At 42.0% G+C, this 19883-nt stretch overlaps 1 protein-coding gene across 2 annotated transcripts; it reads left to right on the top strand.

The window, feature by feature from the left end:
- The first annotated feature begins 58 nt into the window (after positions 1-58).
- On the top strand, positions 59-19218 carry lg08h10orf90 (linkage group 08 C10orf90 homolog). 2 transcript variants are annotated; one of them, XM_046358584.1, is made up of 10 exons: positions 59-271; positions 510-1278; positions 2020-2086; positions 5133-5218; positions 6164-7187; positions 12784-12956; positions 13795-13975; positions 14615-14678; positions 15155-15254; positions 18242-19218. In XM_046358584.1, the coding sequence occupies exons 2-10, from the start codon at positions 697-699 to the stop codon at positions 18269-18271; spliced, it is 2307 nt and encodes a 768-aa protein (XP_046214540.1). In that variant the 5' UTR covers positions 59-271; positions 510-696; the 3' UTR covers positions 18272-19218. The 2 variants fall into 2 exon arrangements, with proteins under 2 accessions (XP_046214540.1, XP_046214539.1); XM_046358583.1 differs by having other exon boundaries at positions 12781-12956.
- The last annotated feature ends 665 nt before the right edge of the window (positions 19219-19883 follow it).

Here is a 19883-nt window from a genome sequence, read left to right as displayed (position 1 = left end):
TTGGCAAAGCCAAAGTATCGCAACCCTCTGCACTTGAAAGAGGTGATGCAATGTAGTCCGTTCTGTGGAGTTAAATCGGTAAGAGACCTAAGAATTTATGGGTGAGTCAGCCCCTGCTCCGGGCAACAAGAGTTTACATCAGATCAATGCCTGAGGATAACAGTCATTGATCAACAACAGCCTCTTCAGTGTTGGAATTACCTTGAGGACCTTTACCTCTACCAATGTTCCATTGATTGTGACTGCTGGTTCACGTATTGAAATAAGTGAGGTAAGTAACATTTGGGGGATTTAAAAATAAGTCATACGTAATCACAAAAATGTTGTGTTTTTATCACAGAGGAAGTGTAAACTTTTACATTTATACCCCTCTACTTCGGCAAAGTTTAAGGAGGGAAATTATCAAGTAAAAATGCACCACTCTGTACACTGGTGCTTTTCTAGACGTCTATATTTATAGTTTTGCTTCGCTTTCATTTATTTTTGTGTATTCCTCTGTTCATATCTAGGTCTGCTAGTTCCCGGGAGATGTGTTTTTCCTCACTGAACCTTTTGGGAATGTGTCGCTTTTTCTAAACTCTCTGTTTGAGTAAGCATTGCAAGTCAGGAGACTTTTTGCTGCGTCACTACAGTAACCACAGGAGCTGTTTGAGCCTCTGTCTCCCTCATTAATAACTTGTGCTGTGGGTCCCTATTATGCAAGCTCTGAAACCTGAGAGCTGGTCACCTGTTCTGCTACCTGAGCTGGGGGCTCAGGGGAAGGGAGTGTCGGCTGGCTGCCCCATTAGAAAACTGGACAGGAGGAGATTAGGCCAGAGCAACTGCCTGAAGCGCCAGGGATCTCTAGTGGATGTGTTAGCCCACGTCCCCAGGTCTGAGCTGTGTGGTGAAGGTGGTGAAGCTGGAGAGGAGTTGTGGCTGCCGCTGGAGTGGTTCCATACGCACCCCTCTGGGAGTTCCATCCAAAACGAGGTGGAACTTTATTTTGACAGAACAGGAAGAGTCACCTTCAACCCTGAGGAGACCGACTTGACCCCACCTGAGGGCTACTCACATAGCTTTGACTGGTCAGATGACCCTGACTCCAGACCCCAGTCTACAGTAAGCAGTGATCAGCTCTTTCCATCGGGTACCCTGGGTCATCTGGAGACCGTCAGGATCAGGTGCACCCCTGGTAGAGAATGGGTCAGAGTCTGCACTCTGTCCCCTGTTAGAAACGGGTGGCTGCCTTTACCAACAAGAGGAGTACTCTATGAGCTAACCGGCCTTCTCTACCAGGTAAGATATAACTGATCCAAATATTTATTTTTTATTTTATTTATTTAACCTTTATTTAACTAGGCAAGTCAGTTAGAAACAAATCCTTATTTACAATGACGGCCTACCGGGGAACAGTGGGTTAACTGCCATGTTCAGGGGCAGAAAGACAGATTTTTACCTTGCCAGCTCGGGGATTCAATCCAGCAACCTTTCAGTTACTGGCCCAATGCTCTAAGCACTTGGCTACCTGCCTTAACCAACTATATATTAAATCATGCAAAACAAATCGCAGTACAGTAGTAGATTTTGATTTATTGTTTTGTGTAAGAATTTTTACTTTCCCCTGGTTGAAAACAAAGTTGGTCATCATCAGGAAAGGGCTTCTCTCCACGGCTAGTGAGTTAAGTGGAGTTTCTAATCTCTATACATTTCTCAGAATCTGTTCTTGCCTCCTGGTGTGCGATTAAAATTGGATGTTGACAAAGACATCTTTAGCCACTGGAATGTTCTCCCTCTGTGAATCACTGCTAGAATTCGTATGGATCATCGCTCATGTGACCACATTCCTACCATCCTAGTCAAGGCAATTATCGCATGCTTGAGTTTGTCCCCATAATTGATGTAATACAAAGCCCTGTTTTTTTTCTTCAAATATACTGTAGATTCATCTCTGCAGTGTATGATACCTTTCACTAAAATACTATATTTAAACCAAAATATTAGCTGATTTAAAAATATTTAAAAAACACTATTTTTCAGAGACAAATTGAACTTGGCATCGACTCCATCAGACGGAAGAGTTATGACAGCGGCGTGATACTCAAAGGTATGTACTGTATGCCTCCTCTAGGAATAATTACATGGACTGCTAACTATCTTTGTTCTCTAACATTAGGTTGAGCTACAATAAGTCCGATTGGAGATAAAATAGGTTATGATAGGGGATAGGAAAGAGGAGGAGAGGAACAAGTAAAAAAAGAAGGGAAGACAAAAAGCACAGCAGACCAAAGCACAAGATGACTCCACGACAAAAATCTATCAACTGATGCCAGTGGGTCACGTCTTCATGAGCTCTGAACTATTTCTCCCATGGCTGTGATTCAGGTCCAGAGAGACATACAATGTCTTCTCTGCTCTCAGTGTTGACTGCTGATGTGTTTATTTGTATATACCCTGGGTACTACACAGTCTGTCTGCTCCCTAACCAGCTGTGAGCCCCCATGGCCTCACACTCTGTTCCCTTCACTGTCAGGCACAGAGAGGATGACTCAATCACTGCTTTCACACACCACAATCAACACAGTCACAAAGCCAATTCTTCATAGACCCTCTCTCTCTCTCTCTCTCTCTCTCTGTGTTCTAGAAAGTAAAGATGGACCCTTGCCCAAGAGAGAGAGAGAGGGGGGAGAGAACAGACACATTTGTAATCATAAACACCCCCCAGGAGCAAAGAAACACACACACACACACACACGCGCATACAAACAAATAAAGAAAGACACACACACACACTTGTCTTGTTTATACTCAGGGCTATGTTTCACTGGCTCATATTATCGTGTCAATCTGGAGATGCACGGCAGCAAAGCCATGAGAAGTACACCTGCTGGTACTCCAATTCCCCTGCCCTGCATGCTATATGCAAGATAAATAAAAGCAAAATCGAGGGGAAAAACTATGCATGCATAATATTCCATTTCCATGTTATTGCTTACTTTCATAATCCTGTCCCAATTGATTTTCCTCTGAACTGGAACACGTGATGTAAACATAATTACTTTACAGTATCTTATTCTCAAAACAGCATAACATAGCCTATGCAATTACTTCAATTTGCCTGCTCTCACTATGGGTAAGTGTTCCATGATTGCCAAAATGTGTTATAAACATCACACTCTCATTTCAATTTCAAAGTCTTGCTCACCGCAAGCCTCCAATGAACATATGGACAATATATTGATAGATCCATCTAACATATTTCCTGATTGAATTCTGTAATGGACTGAGCAGGAAATAAAGAAAAGGTGACAACGGGATGAGTTATAACTTGGGGGCAATAAACAAATTCCGTTGCACATTGAGGTAGGCCATAAATCAATAAGCTGCAGTTGACTTACTTCATCCTCTTGTGTTTTAGAGTAAAAACATCTTGGGAAATGTGAGCGCCAGGTGAGGTGATGCGGAATAATTAGGCCATGTGTTATGACATTTTTATCATGGCTGCCATGTGGCCATAGCCACGAGGCGAAGCCTCCAGTGTATTATTGCCTTGGACTCGAGTACAGTATTTCATACAATTGGTTGCCAGCATTAAAAAGCAAGATTCTATCTCAAACCATTCATTTTTCAACAAAATGTGATGCTACATTCACTAACACTGGTTGTCAAGTGCAATTTTGGGCGTTCTCTGGTCGTTAGTTCTATTCGACTGCCAGGTAAAGCAAAACTACCCAAGCGCAGGTTGACATTTTCATAACTTTGCAAGTTGCTATGGCAAACAAACATGTTTGAAGCTGTTAAGACAGGAAACTAGCTGCATTTAGTTTCTCTTTAACTGTTTTTTTCTTTTCTTTATAGGCACTGTGTATCCATAAAAATCACGCTGATTCGTGATTTAGACTGGCTAAGAAAAGCTGCCTGTCTGGCTCATGTTTTTTGGTTATGGACACATTGGAGATCGAATTTAATTAAATATTGCAAAAATGTTGCAAATGTCGATGATAATGTCTAGATATTTTATACAGTGGAGATCAAGTTTATAAATTGCATGGCTGGCCAGTGAATCTTAAATATATATATATAACTAACCCAAGATAGACCACAACCGGTCGTTTCCAATGGGAGAAAATGAGTTCTAGTGGGCAGAACAAGCAAGGAGGTGGGCAGAGCCAAGCACGAGCTGGCAAGAACATATTTGTGCATTCTAGCATGTACTTGCATATTTGCATTGGGGAACGCCTACACAGGAAATAACTATATTCGCCCTTCCACTCCTTCTAAACAACACCATTTTTAAAAACTTTGGCAAAGGGTAAAGTCTACAAAACTTAGTCCACTCTGTTTGTAACAAGAATGTAGTTTTGGAAACAGAAAACTGTATTGAGATCATTGATGAGAAAATTTGCAAAATCTCGGCCATAATTAGTCTCGTTCCATCTTCTACCACTGCGGGCCACTGGGTTTCCTTTCACCACCATATTTGGTAGTGAGTGGAAACACCACCCGGATGCTTCACATTTATAATATAATAATAATATATGCCATTTAGCAGACGCTTTTATCCAAAGCGACTTACAGTCATGTGTGCATACATTCTATCTGTACCCTGGCGTTGCGCCATGCTCTATCTGAAGGACCACATATCCGATTTATACATCCGGTGAAATATCTGTCTCGTTGTTCTATCTGTGTAAGTAGTGGTGTATTGCTAGGTAACGACGTAAACGATGGCACATTTTATGAATGTATTCGCCATGTGTATGTTGTGTAGCATATCATGGGCACGATAGGCTCTAATAATGGGAGACCAATAAGGCCCAAGCGGGTGTGGTATATGACCAATATACCATGGCTACGGGCTGCTCTTAGGCGCGACAAAGCGCACAGACGAGACAGTTATGGGCCTATCGTCTGTCTGTCAGTCTGTCAGTCTCCTCTTCGCCAGGACTCTCGTCATCTGTCATTCATTGCAAAGTGGACAGAGAAAATAATAGTAGGCTTCTTCTCTGAGACCTGTTTCATTGAGGAAACGTGTAGGCTAAGTGCTTTGTGGACTTGCCTGTTATGTTTTGTTTTAGATTTTCCAATATCTGGAACAAGCAGTAGGCTGTAAAAAAAAAAAAAGAATGTTTACCGCCATGTACATATTTCAGAAGGAAAATTAGGCGGCATTTGGTCCAAGTCCATGGGTTTTCGAAGTGGGAGGTTCCCCAGCCTACCAACATCTAATATCAATGAGGTAAAAGATAAAACCCTTTTACTATTCTAGCTGTGATATATTTGTTATCATATTACTGTGCTTGTCTTGTTATTGTTAGCTTTACAAAGTTATTTCTTCTGTACAAATTAATGCAACGTATAGCTAATAAGTACATAGTTATGTGTATCAGTTTTAAAAAGTATATGTTTGAACATGGTAATATCATCATCATCATCATATCATCATCATTACTATGTTTTAGTACAATTTATAATGCTGAATTAATACATGTCACAACATCCATTATGGCAGTGTATTCCTTGCTTTCTAATTAGATTTATGCCATCTAGACAAGGAGGCTATTCACTAGCTCAGCAGTGGGTTTTAGTCTGGAGAAGAACTTTGCCATTCAAATCTATTCGATTAAGTTTGTAAGACATGCAGTCCTCAGACTTTGAGTCAACATGAGTGCAATTTTATGCAGGAACTTGTGGATATGTTATTGTGCTTGGACAAAGCCATGGGATGTTTTCACTGCAAACAGCTGTTTTAACTGACAGTCCTGATCCATCCTGCAAATCAACTTTGGCAGAGAATGGACGTGAACTAACCACTAATATGACACATGTCTGATATGAAGTGAAAGTGTGACAATTGTTTTACCTTCTCATGTACACTTTACTTGTCTTAATTGGCCTGTCTTAAGCTGGATAGCCAGGCAATCCTGGAATGTCAATGTTAAATGTCATGGTTAATTTGTCGCTGACTGTTGGGCATCAGTGTTACACATCACCATGGTAACAAAAGGAGATCTCAAAATGAGAGCAGGTAGCCGATAATAAGTAATCCCTAGAATATATCACGGGGAAAAGTATTGGATTTATTTCCCTCACTCTATTTCATATACCTGATAGATGCGTTGTATTTTTAGACGGACTATTCCAACACAGCTCTGATATTTTCCTCTGGGTTCCCTCTCCTTAGGCTTCCACCAAGGATATTACCCCTTCATGGAGCATGTGGAGAGGACAAGGGGAGAGGGCTTCCACATCACCCTCCCTTATGAGGCCGACACACTCTGGGGACTCCCAGAGAGGTGGACATGTACCCCACAGAGGGAGTCCAACCCTGCTGAGGATGGCCAGTGTCCCTAATGTCCTGGGCGGCCGACCAAAGACGGGCTTCTCCTCCATCACCATCACATCCTGCAGGGTCTCCCAGTCAGGGGCCAACCGATCACATTATCCCCACCAACCGATCCTGCCTATCAGGTCATCCACATCCCTCAACCCAGTCATGACTCATGTCCTATCCTCAGCCATTCCAAAGCACTCTGAGGTGGTGACCAGACACAAGGCCACCATAGTAAAGGTGACAGAGTACAGACAGAGCTACTCTGCATGTGCCAAGGTCCAGATGAGAGGGCCAGGGATGAGGAATGCCTGGCCTGAACACAGGCACAGTTACACAGGTGAGGACAGTCTCAAGGACAATGGAAGCACCTTCAGGCCTTTCTCACTCCAGCCCTCTTTCCGCTCCTGCGTCCAGCTTGAGGTACGTTGGAGGTCTGCGCACACAGTTCTGTATCTGGACAAGTCACTGTCTATCTCCATAGGACAGCCAGAGGTCACAAAGCCAGTTATGCACAGGTCCACCCTGTCTCTGTATGTTGGGGGCTCGTCCCACATTGGAACCTCTATGGATTACCCCAAAACACTAAGCTGCACCCATAGATGGGACAACTCAGAGACTGATGTGGGTTACAGCAGAGGCTCTTCATCAACCAAAGGGGACTACGAGGTCCCCAAAATGTCAGATACTGATGGTATTAAGAATAGGACATCTGATTTAACTGCACACAATCTTACCTCAGGGTTATTCTCATCAGCCAGAGGAACAGGCGACTCATACTCCGGGGCCAGTCAGCACAATGGAATTGCAGATGAGCTGTGCTGTCGTCGGCTGAGAAATTCCACACACAGACACCCTGCTTTTAATATCATCCCAGGTATGAATTTCATCTCCTCATGTCAGGGCAAAACTCTAAAGTACCCATGCAAATCCAGCAGCATTCCTTTCAATGGCTCCCCATTTCCATAGCTGTGTGGATAAAATCACATTTCCAAGTCTTTAAAAAAATCACATTTCCAAGTGTAAAGTCTCATTTTTAACTCTTCTTACCTTTTGATTTATACCTCATACATTGTTAATAGGATATATTCCTTACAGAAATGCACATTGGTGAAAAACCCACAAGTGCTACATTCTCACATAATGGAACACTGTGCTTATGTGAAGGAAAAACTCATGCTTCTATTTTAATTTCATCCCTCTCTTACTTCCAACACATCCTTTGCATACATTATCTACCCTCTCAACCCAGTAAGTGTGGCGGTGTTAGGCTTTCACGGGTGTGACACCGGGTGAAGCTCCCCATGAAAAGAATGAGTATATTGTTTTAAACGATCTCACTCCCCAGGCTGGTTGTGGAGGCTAGCTTATGGCTCAGAAAACAGACGTGAATGTCCTGTCTGCTTGGTGCTGCTAAGTACTGCCTGAAATAGAATTAGGCCAGGAGTCAGCTTTGAGAATCAGAGCACAATACCTATGGTCTCTGTATCCCCTCTCTGGTATTGAACTGAAGAATGTCATTGTGGAGTTCACAGCACCTTAGTGGCATTGTATCCTTAGTTTTGTCCATTGTGGATTTATTGGACAGGTTTGTTTGTAATTAGATGTCATTTGCCAAGGTTCTAGCTCTTGTTTTGAATGTACTGCGTTTTCCCTGGGGAGCATTGTAGGGTATCTATTTTGAGTGGCATTGCAGAGTTCACAGCGTCTGTGTGGTATTGTGCCCTTATGTTGTCCTTTGAGAATTTATTGGAGAGGTTTGTTTGTACAAGTGACTACCTCTTTTTCAAAGGGACTCCTCTGTGCCTTGAGGGGCATTGTAGGGTAGCCATAAGAACCTAGAATGCTTACAATCTACAGTATGTCCAAGGGAAAGTGTTATGGAAGTCTCATAGGCACTACAGAGTATACATCATGTATGAGTAGAGCAGTGCAGCGTCGATCATTTGATCAGTACGCAGCAGTTACACTCACACCAGGGAGGTAAAGCTTGGCTCATTGCAGCAGTGAATGTAGTACTGCAAGCATATATACCACACATACCTTGTCTGGTTGGCCTCCTAGTAGACTCATCTACTGGCCCAGGTCACATAGTGATTGATTCTGGGTACAGTGCAAGTGTAGATAAACATAAATACACACATTAAATACACATTAAGATACAAAACACAGTCAATTAAAACATTATATCCTGGCATGACTTCCACTGGAACGCAAAGAGTTTGATGCATCTGGTGGACATAAGGCTTTATACAGTTTACAAAGTTTTATAGGCCATGATTTAATATAATCATCCATTTAGTCACATGCGTTTTGGATCGTGCATCCAGGACCGGAACTAACAGTTTTTTCCTCAACAAAAAAGATTGATGCAAGGGGGGCTCAAACCCACAGTTAAAGTGCACTATTAATTTAGAATCAACCACTTCAGCAGAGTGTTCCAACTCAAAGTGATTTTTTTTAATTAATTTTTTTATTTCACCTTTATTTAACCAGGTAGGCCAGTTGAGGACAAGTTCTCATTTACAACTGCGACCTGGCCAAGATAAAGCAAAGCAGTGCGACACAAACAACAACACAGAGTTACACATAAACAAATGTACAGTCAATAACACAATAGAAAATCTTTATACAGTGTGTGCAAATGAAGTCAACAAATAGTGGCGGTGTAAATACAATTTAGCGATTAACACTGGAGTGATAGATGTGCATATGAGGATGTTGCAAGTATAAATACTGGTGTGCAAAAGAGCAGAAAAAAATAAAAAACAAATATGGGGAGGTAGGTAGTTGGTTGGATGGGCTATTTACAGATGGGCTGTGTACAGCTGCAGCGATCAGTAAGCTGCTCTGACAGCTGTTGCTTGAAGTTAGTGAGGGAGATATACAGTAAGTCTCCAACTTCAGTGATTTTTGTAATTCGTTCCAGTCATTTGCAGCAGAGAACTGGAAGGAAAGGTGGCCAAAGAGGTGTTGGCTTTGGGAATGACCAGTGAAATATACCTGCTGGAGCGCGTGCTATGGGTGGGTGTTGCTATGGTGACCAGTGAGGCGGAGCTTTACCTAGCAAAGTCTTATAGATGACCTGGAGCCAGTGAATTTGGCAACTAATATGTAGCGAGGACCAGCCAACGAGAGCATACAGGTCGCAATGGTGGGTAGTATATAGATATTTATAGTTGTCCACATATTCTAAGTCAGAACTGTCCAGAGTAGTGATGCTAGGCAGGCGGGCGGGTGTGGGCAGCTATCGGTTGAAGAGCATGCATTTAGTTTTACTAGCATTTAAGAGCAGTTGGAGGCCACGGAAGGAGTGTTGTATGGCATTGAAGCTTGTTTGGAGGTTTGTTAACACAGTGTCCAAAGAAGGGCCAGAAGTATACAGAATGGTATCGTCTGCATAGAGGTGGATCAAAGAGTCACCCGCAGCAAGAAAAGAGTAAAGAGTCGGCCCGAGAATTGAACCCTGTGGCACCCCCATAGAGACTGCCAGATGTCCGGACAACAGGCCCTCCGATTTGACATACTGAACTCTATCTGAGAAGTAGTTAGTGAACCAGACGAGGCAGTCATTAGAGAAACCAAGGCTGTTGAGTCTGCTGATAAGAATACGGTGATTGACAGAGTCGAAAGCCTTGGCCAGGTCGATGAAGACGGCTGCACAGTACTGTTTTTTATCGATGGTTGTTATGATATCGTTTAGGACCTTGAGCGTGGCTGAGGTGGACCCGTGACCAGGAGACCGGATTGCATAGCAGAGAAGGTACAGTGTGATTCGAGATGGTCGATGGTCTGTTTGTTCACTTGGCTTTCAAAGACTTTAGAAAGGCAGGGCCGGTTGATAGGGATATCCTTCATGACTGCTATTTGACTAATCCATAAGGCTTTTGTATTTTTAAGTTATACGATAAACTGACCTCTTTTATTTTTTCCATAAAAGCACAGATAAACAAAAACGTGGGATTTTTTTTCATATATGAAAAAACATGAAAATGTTGTCTAATGTTAGTAGTAGCTAGTACCCTAGTTTATCATTGATGCATCAATGCAATATTGGCACTCAACATTTTGTTACAGACCAATGAAACAAAAGTAGTCCTTGAATTTGTAGGTTTAAAATATCCCTCTAGTGGACAGGGTTGACCTATTTTAAGAAATGCCATTGGTTGGTGGATATAAAGTCTAAGATCTAGGCTGTTTTTTGCACCAGGATATAATCAGTGCCACCTGTTGAGGTTAGCATAGGGCAAACGTGTGCCATGTCATCTCATGGGACCAGCTACAATTTCACGTTCTGTCACGTGCAAGTAAATCAACGATTTTCATTGGCCAATACACGTTTTGTGCTGGAGAACCTGTTGGTTGCTTATTTTCGCAAGTACGGACCAAATGTATTGAAGCTGGAGTAATTTACCGGTGTTATACTCCGCTTGCTGCATTGCTTGCTATACCGATGACAGCGTTGAAATAGTCTGACTTGGTACATAGATTTCTTGTTTGTTGGCGCCAGAGCATTTGATGGTGTGTTCTTCCTATGATAAATGATTGTGTCTGTTATAAAATGGGTCTGTTTTTAAAGGAGGTGGAGGAGCGGGGTTAGAGAGTGCAGGATAGATGCACTGTCATCATGGTTTACATTATTCATGCAGTATGCACGTGTCTTTGTTTCTGCTTTACTCACTGAGTCGTGGAGCGTAGGGGTCAGTTAGAGGGCTCAACATTTTCCCTCTTCTCCAGGGCCCAGTGTTTCATAAGTTATCTATCGGATTTTGGCTATCGGAAAATATTAAATGCATTCGTTCTATTTCAATAAATGTCATCCTATCTGATAGGAGTAATCCTCACTCAGCCCTCATGTTCATTTTACCTTTGTTAGATGGGATGTAAAAATACAAAGCCACATTTTAAAAGGGCCGAATTGCTTCTCTGCAAATGATTCTGAATGCACATATTAAGTAAGATCTAGGTTATCTGAAAACCTCTTTGTTTCTCATTGATGTCTGACAATGCAGTACAGTTCCAGTATTGTAATAAACTCTGTGTATATGAGATGCACTCTTTTTTACCATCCATGCAACATGTAATCAACAATGTTTGATGAGGAGTTAACTGCATATGCACTGGAATATACAGGCAACTACCAAAAGAAAGGAAACACCTAAATAAAGTGTCTTAATAGGGTGTTGGGCACCATGAGCCAGAACAGGTTCAATGCACCTTGGCATAGATTCTACAAGTGTCTGGAACTCTATTGGAGGGATGAAACTCCTTTCTTCTCAATTGGGTTGAGACACACTGTTAAAGCCCCCTCTGCTCCTTTGAGACCGCTAATACCACTCTTCCAAAGTCACTGAGATTTCTTCATCTACAATACAATTTCATTGTCCGTAGTTACAGCGAACAACAGAAATGTGTCTTCTGCACTCTTAATTTCACACACACATACTTTCCTTGAGGAGTGTAGCACTTAACACCGTTTCCTTGAATGCAACTCATGTCACACATACGCACACGCACACACACACACACACACACACACACACACACACACACACACACACACACACACACACACACACACACACACACACACACACACACACACACACACACACACACACACACACACACACACAGCGCTACTGGAGAAAATGTTGTGGAGTTAAGAGCCTTGCTCAAGGGCTCAACGGTAGGCGATTGTTATTAGGATATGAACACAGCAGCCCTCCAGTTACCAGATCAATATCCCCCTGTTTATCCAGCTCCCTACCTGGGATTCAAACAGGCGACTTTTCGGATATAGGTCCAATTCCTCAGCCGCTGTGCTACCTACAACCCATAGCCATAGTAGGTAAAATAATGGGCAACTAGGCATTTCTATACATAACCCTGAGCATGATAGGATGTTTTAATTGCCAAAAGATATTCTCTGGTACTTTTGTATACTTTTTAGCCAGTATTTCTGAAAGTAGCGCTCCCTAACCAAAATGGTCCCCGAAAATGTTGTACTACGTCACAAATGTGCATATATGTGCACCACGTTATTGCTCTCTCTCTCTCTCTCTCTCTCTCTCTCTCTCTCTCTCTCTCTCTCTCTCTCTCTCTCTCGCTCTGCTGTGTGTGTATTTTGCTAGCTGTCAAATGGTGATTGGCTGAAACGCGATTTGGCTCACGTGGGGGTAAATCTAGGGACAATGGTGCCACAAAATTTCCAGAAAATAGTTGTTTTCAAAATTTCATGGCTAATTGAGGTAAGACAGTAATTCTGACAAATCCAGCCCAAAGGTTGAAAAGAATACTAACTAGTTGCCAAAGTACTGGAGCATGTCTTTAATTAACTCACGAACCACAACTTTGTGGAAACACCTGCTTTTAATATACTTTGTATCCCTCATTTACTCAAGTGCTTCCTTAATTTTGGCAGATACCTGTACAGCATGTGTTCTGTTTTCTGTCTCTGCCAATCAAAGTAGATACTAGAACATGGGGAAGACAGTCACTATGTAAGGAGAGTGATGAAAGACAAGGACACTCCAGAGAAGATCTGCATGTTGCTGAAGATTTCTGTCCACACCAAGCAGACACCTGCCAATCACAACTGACAGTTGATCCTCTGGATATCAAATCCAGAGCCTTCAGTCTCAAAGTATGTGTGGATCAACATCACTCTATCACTCTATCTTCTGAAATCATTTTCCTGTATGTATCATTATATTATATACTGTAATATCATATGGTATGGTGTGAAAATTCTTGATCTGAAATTTGAAAAGATACCGGCATCTATATAGAGAGGACTTTGGTTGTGTTGCTAGCACTGCAAACGACTAGTAAAGAGTCATCTGTGAGTGAAGGACTTTCTTTCAAAAGGAATGTTTATTCTACTTTATTGAGGAATAGCTCCTTCACAATCTTTCGCGAGACCTTAACCATTTTATCTAAACTGGTGCCAGTCAAAGTTAAAATGATTTTATTTTCCCTGCACTCTTAGATAAAAAATGTGCTATCTGGAACCTTAAAGGGTTCTTCGGCTGTCGCCATATGAGAACCCTTTGAATAACCATTTTTGGTTACAGGTTGAACTCTTTTGGTTCCATGTCTACAGAGGGTTCTACATGGAACCCCAAAAAGTTATCCTATGGGTACAGCTGGAGAACCTCTTTGGAACCCTTTTTGAAGAATACAACTCCAATGTGAAACACCTTTATGAGGAAAGGAAAAAGGGTTTGCAAAGAATTTTACTTGTAAGACCATTTACCTATATCCATTGGTACAGAGGACTGTGTGGAGTTGATTACCATATCCCCTCACATCTATCCATTACAATCTGCAAGGGGAGTCATCAAGGGCAGAGGCATCTTTTCAGAATAACAGAATCTAGGCTTCTTTTTTTTTTACCAAGATGAGTGTGCCAGTGCTGGCTTGCAGTAACTACTCACGCAGCTTATACTTTCCTCCCTCCCTGCTCCCTCTCTCCTCCCCAGGAGGCCCTGGAGATGTTCCGGCCAGACTTCATCAGCCGCTCCCAGGGCAGAATGAGGAGTCTGGAGCAGAGGGCCAGGCGGAGGAAGGCCCTGCAGTGTGCAGACCTAGACCAGGTGCAGGGTCTCTGGGAGGAGAAAAGTAGGCATAGGAGGAACTGCACCAAGCCCCACCCGCTCAGTGGTACGGTGATGGAACATGTCTGACATACAGTACGAGTAGGAACACACTGTTTAGTGATTTCTCAATCCTAGTCCAGGGGAACAGCTTTGCTCTCTGCTGGTCGTTATTAAGTACTGCAGCTCTGTTGAAGCGCAGTCTTGTTTACGTCCAACTCCACAACTAAAAGGGTTATTATCGGTGAATTACATGGATTTACCATCTTTAGTCACTATTATGCTTTTTTGAAAGTTGCTACAGCACTAATGATACACACTTTTTTCAGGGAAAGAACGCCACATACTACAGAATGTTAGACATTTCCTTTCCCAGTATGACAGTACTTTACAATACAATATAGACCAGTCTCTCCAAAACCCTCGTACTATGACAGTGATGTAATAGTCCCTAGCGTTACCTTAACTCTGGCCGCTCGCTCCCACTCCTGCTTTGCCTTCTGTGAAGGTAATAATGCAACCTAAATATAGACCCTCAGACTCACATCTTAATTATGCAGTGCTGACTGTTGGTCTCAGTGATGATCTGACAAGAGTCCGTCAAGCCCCTCAGCTCTCAGAAGGACAGGAGTAATGAAGCCTAGTAAGGAAAGTGGAAAGTGTGTGTGTGTGTGTGTGTCCTGACAGATGCTTGTGTGTTTCCCAGATAACCTTTTCAAACCCAGAGAGAGGAGCATATCAGGGAAGGAGATGCAGCTACGCTCCAGACTGTAGGTTTACAGACAGAGCTGTACTGTGACGTGTCAGTCTCTTGCCTACCTCTGTTTCACACACACACACTCGCATGCACGCACGCACAACACACTGTGGATGTCAGACAGCCGAACGTCTGTCTTGATTGGAGATATGAACTACCGTCTGTATCCCGTTATCATGATTTTCTTTACTCCCTGTCTTATCTGAGACACACACCTGATCAGAGGATAGGTTCCCATTGTCATGTTTTTAATCTGACTGGGTCGATCTGGGAACAAATTGACTATTTATGTGAGTGAAAAAGGAGCCAGTGGGATGTTGGTTTTATCAGTGGATCCAGGTTTGGCCTTTGTGGGTTTTGTGCAGATAAAGCTTCCTTTCTATGGTGACGATTTTCTGGGAATAGCTGAGTCGCCCCTGGCCTGCTAATTCTAGAATATTCCCCTTCACAAGCTTAACCTACCACGTCTAACCATCCCTTTTTACTTAGGATTTACAACAAGCTCCCTGAGGTCACTAAGAAGAAGGAGGAGGAGAAAAGGAGAGTGGTATCGCAGACCAACAGATTGCGGGCAGAGCTTTTTAAAAAGGTACGTTTAGTTGGTGCTGAGACTTTGTGATAAAATATTCACCACATAGTTGTATACACCGAAGCCAAGTCTGAAAACTAAAATACAGAACAACTGCATTGCTAACTAAAGTGTTGAAGACTGCGTTATGAGTGCATAGGGAGGCATTAAATGTGCTTGTAAAACTTGTAGTGTTTGAGGTTTAAAAAGGCTTCTGAAGTTTGTAATTTCCACTTTGAAATTTCAGACTTGATTTTCCCCCCAAAATTGTAATAATTCATAGTGAGGCATTCAATGTGCTTAATTTAACACACTGAAGGTTAAAAAGGTCATACGATAAGAACAAGGTATTAAAATAATAATCTTTCACTGGATATTTGGATGAGGTGCCATTTGAAAACAGTGTAATTCTCCAAGAAAAATGCATTTCAGCATGTCCCTTTCACAATCTATGCCCAGCAGAGGCCGCTGTTTGACTTCTTAATAGAATTTCCTTCCTACTGTAATTTGTCATCGAAATGTCTTCACAATCAATATCTGTGTACTGGTGTTATGTATTCATCTATTCATGTTTCACTGTTGCTTCAGTGAAATGAGTTTGAATCCAGGTATTGTTGAGAAGACACATGTCATTTGTGATTTTTTAAAGTTCCTGAATGTCAGCTCTATGGACTCTCAAGGACACGTTGGGTCCTTGGATTAGCACCGATCTAGTGTGTAAGGGCTCTTTTAACAAGCCAATGTGCCCTTGATGATTGGAGGGCAAGTTGTCATAAACTCATATAAACGATCAAACATATTCTGGTTCACCCGTACCCTTTATTCAAATTCCCATTACACCAAAACCAGCACAGACATTGATGGCCTCGATATCAGTCAGGTGTACAGTGTAACAAGTAGAATGAGGAGACATTTATAATTTACTCTGAGATAATTAAGATCCCCTCATATGTCTGGGGTTTCCTTTAGTTAGATACCCAAGGTGGTTTGAAGGTGACTGGGTTGTCTCATTCAGTGTCCCTCAATCTGAATTAAATGCATGGTAGCACCCAGTAAAGAGTCAGACCTCTTACAAATCCCACTCGATAACATGCCACGGGGTGCAAAGTTCGAGCTCTTCACTCAGGAGTGTCAAGTGGTGTACATGGTGGTATCTGCATGTCTGTGCATGAGTGTTTGTTATGCATACAGAGAATAATCCTGCAGCAACAGAAAATGTGGATGATAAAAAAATACAATTTTGTCGAGGTTGATACCTTTTTCGTAAGGGAAAATCAAGTCTGACATTTTAAAGTGGAAATTACAAACTGCAGAGGCCTTTTTAAACCTCAAACACTATAAGTTGTACTTTTCCTGCAATGGGTTGATCAAAGTCAGATCCTATACATCTGTATACACATTTGTGGAAAGAGAATCAGTCTATTAAGTGTGTTTTTGTATTTGTCACATGCGCCGAATACAACAGGTGTAGACTTCACCGCGAAATGTTTACTTACGAACCCTTACCCTACAATGCAGAGTTAAAAAGTAATAAAAATGTGCTAAATAAAAAGGCAATAGTAACACAATAAAATAACAATAACGAGGCTTTATACAATAAGTACCAGTACCGAATGCGCAGGGGTACAAGATAGTTGAGGTGAGGTTGGGGTAAAAGTGACTAGGCAATAATGATAGAAAATAAACAGAGTAGTGTGTGTGTGTGTGTGTGTGTGTGTGTGTGTGTGTGTGTGTGTGTGTGTGTGTGTGTGTGTGTGTGTGTGTGTGTGTGTGTGTGTGTGTGTGTGTGTGTGTGTGTGTGTGTGTGTGTGTGTGTGTGTGTGTGTGTGTGTGTGTGTGTGTGTGTGTGTGTGTGTGTGTGTGTGTGTGTGTGTGTGGTGTCAGTGTACAATCTGTGAGTGTATGAGTAGAGTCCAGTGAATGTGCATAGAGCCAGTGCAAGAGAGTCCGTGCAAAAAGAAAGGGGAGTCATTGCAAATAGGTAGCCATTTCATCAACTCTTCATGGCTTGTGGGTAGAAGCTGTTCATCCTTGTCGTCCCAGACCTGGCGCTCCGGTACCGCTTGCCGTGTGGTAGCAGAAAGAACAGTCTTTGACTTGGTTGGCTGGAGTCTTTGACAATTTTTAGGGCCTTTCTCCGCCTGGGATATAGGTCCTGGATGGCAGGGAGCTCGGCCCCAGTGATGTACTGCGCCGTACGCACTACCCTCCTTAGCGCCTTACGCTCGAATGCAAAGCAGTTGCCATAACAAGTGGTGATGCAGCATTCAAGATGCTCTCAATGGTGCAGCTTTGAACATTTTGAGGAGGGCCCATGCTAAATCTTTTCAGCCTGCTGAGGGGGAAGAGGCATTGTCATGCCCTCTTCACAACTGTGTTGGTGTGTTTTGACTGTGACAGGTCCTCAGTGATGTGGACACTGAAGAACTTGAAGCTCTCGACCCGCTCCACTACAGCCACGTCACATGGGCTGAACCAGAAGTGTACGGAAGAGAGCTTTTGTTTTTGCAATGTTTTGCCCACTTGTCTGCAATGTTGACGCCACATTTCAGATCAGCAGAATGCTGGTTTAGGAGCAAAAATGTTGATCAATTCAGTTGTCAATTCAGAAAGTTTATTGAAATTGCAATGGAAAATCCTCATGGAAAACAATGAGCAATTTTCAATTCATTAGGAGAATTTTGTTTGACTTCCAGAAGAGTATGTTTGCAAAGCTTAGGACATATTGTAGAAAGGCATATGGCTAAAGTGAGATTGCTCTAGTATAAGAGGAGAGTTATAGCATTGTAGGCTGTTTAGCCAGATAGCAAGTCATCGTTATTCCCCCAATGAGACTTGGCTATCCACCTCGGGGGACAGACAGTTGATGGAAGTGAAAGCCAATTTAAAAGGAGGAATCTTTTCCATTTGAAAAACAGCTGATTTCAGAAGATTGAAATAAAGTCTAGCCAAGGATTTGTGTATTTGCCCGTCTGTGATTTCTAAATGATTTGTTTGTTGTTTTGCAGAAACTTCTGGAGCAGATCCTGCAGAGATGAATATTGACAAAATTGAGATGTTCCCTACTAAACCTTCAACTCACATACTTCACTCACCATCCTCCTAGGATTCATGACCTTACACTCACTTAATATGCAATGTCAGTCGTCGTTGCCATACCGACAGTATACCTTGATTTTATATGGAATAATGAGAGTACTTCCAAGAAAACATTCACACTGCTCTTGTTCGTATCACTCTTTTATTCAAGCTTACATGTGTCAGCCTCTTGGCCTTCGTCAGAGCTTATTCGTATGTACATTAATTCCATAGCATTTAAAAGACTATCCAAGCTCCTGACAGGATCACTGCCACTGTACACACCTGAGAGCGGAATGAACTGGAATTATTATGTTGCACTCTCCATACTGACCAACATTTATTCACTTTATAATTGTAATGGAATTGATAGAGTTGAATCATACTGTTGTGTATCGAGCTACATTATAAGTGAGAGTCTGAAGGCTAGGACCATGAGGTTTTGTGGAAACCTGCCATTAATAAGGTTCTGTAAATATGACATAAACTGCCTACTCTCTCCAGTCCTCATACCTTGTAAACATCCACCTCAATTGACATAACTGACATTTTCAACCAAAGCAAAATTGTATTTTTCTATAAGAAATGTTTTATATTCAGTCAGCTAGAGACCAATCTACACTGCTGCAGGGTTAGTCATAGCCACTTTTTTGAAAAGATATGACATTCTCAGAAGCAAAATTGTTGGAAGACAAATGTAGGCCTTTAAGGCGTTGGTTGTTGTAAAAGCAATGGCATGATTAGGTTTATCAGTTATGGTAAGATGGAATGATTCTCTGCCTTACAGGAAATGTCTATGTTTTGGCTTTCTATCGCTGAATGATTTAATGCTCCTGTAAGTATGTTGTCCTTGTTCTCTCAATTATAGTAAAGCTGTCTTTCGAAATAAAAATGTTGTTTAATATAATATTTATTCTATTTCAGAGTTTAAAATGTGTTGGGTTGGAACATTGGTGCAAAGAGAAAAAAAAGAGAGATTCACCTTGACTTGTCATTTATCTTACCTTTACCTTGACTTTGTGTCTGAGATGTGTAGAGCTGAGAGAGAGTGTCAGTCGTCACTGACTTCATGTCAGCTTTGGGGCTTGTGGAGCCTCCCTTCCAGAACACTGAAATGCCCAACTAATGGAACTCAGGAGACAGGGAGCATCTGTGAAAGAGCCCTTTGTCGTGGAGGTCCTTGATAGCTACATAAGACAGAAGGTTACTTATGAAAGGTGCGTGGTTGGTCTGGTTGGTCCGGGTGGATGGTTGGATGTATATCACAAATTACAAGCAACTCAAAGGTTGCGTATTTGGCTCACATCACGGACAACTTTAGATTTTAAATCATTAGAAACTTTGAAAACTGCTTTTTACGACTTACTACTTTGAAGCTACATTACAACTACTTAGCATGTTAGCCAACCCTTCCCCAACCATAACCTTAACCATTTAACCTAACTGGATCCACAAATTTATACATACATACCAAACATACCATTTCTCTGTTAAGTCTACCCCAGGTCCAGCTTGCGAAGCCCAGGATTTACATGTGAAACAAGAGACAGACAGCTAAACAAAATCTAGTCT

The sequence above is a fragment of the Oncorhynchus gorbuscha genome, linkage group LG08 (assembly GCF_021184085.1).
Source record: "Oncorhynchus gorbuscha isolate QuinsamMale2020 ecotype Even-year linkage group LG08, OgorEven_v1.0, whole genome shotgun sequence".
In the NCBI taxonomy this organism is placed as follows: domain Eukaryota; kingdom Metazoa; phylum Chordata; class Actinopteri; order Salmoniformes; family Salmonidae; genus Oncorhynchus; species Oncorhynchus gorbuscha.
The sequence above is the reverse complement of the archived record's forward strand: the minus strand, read 5'-3'. Positions and strand labels throughout refer to the sequence as shown.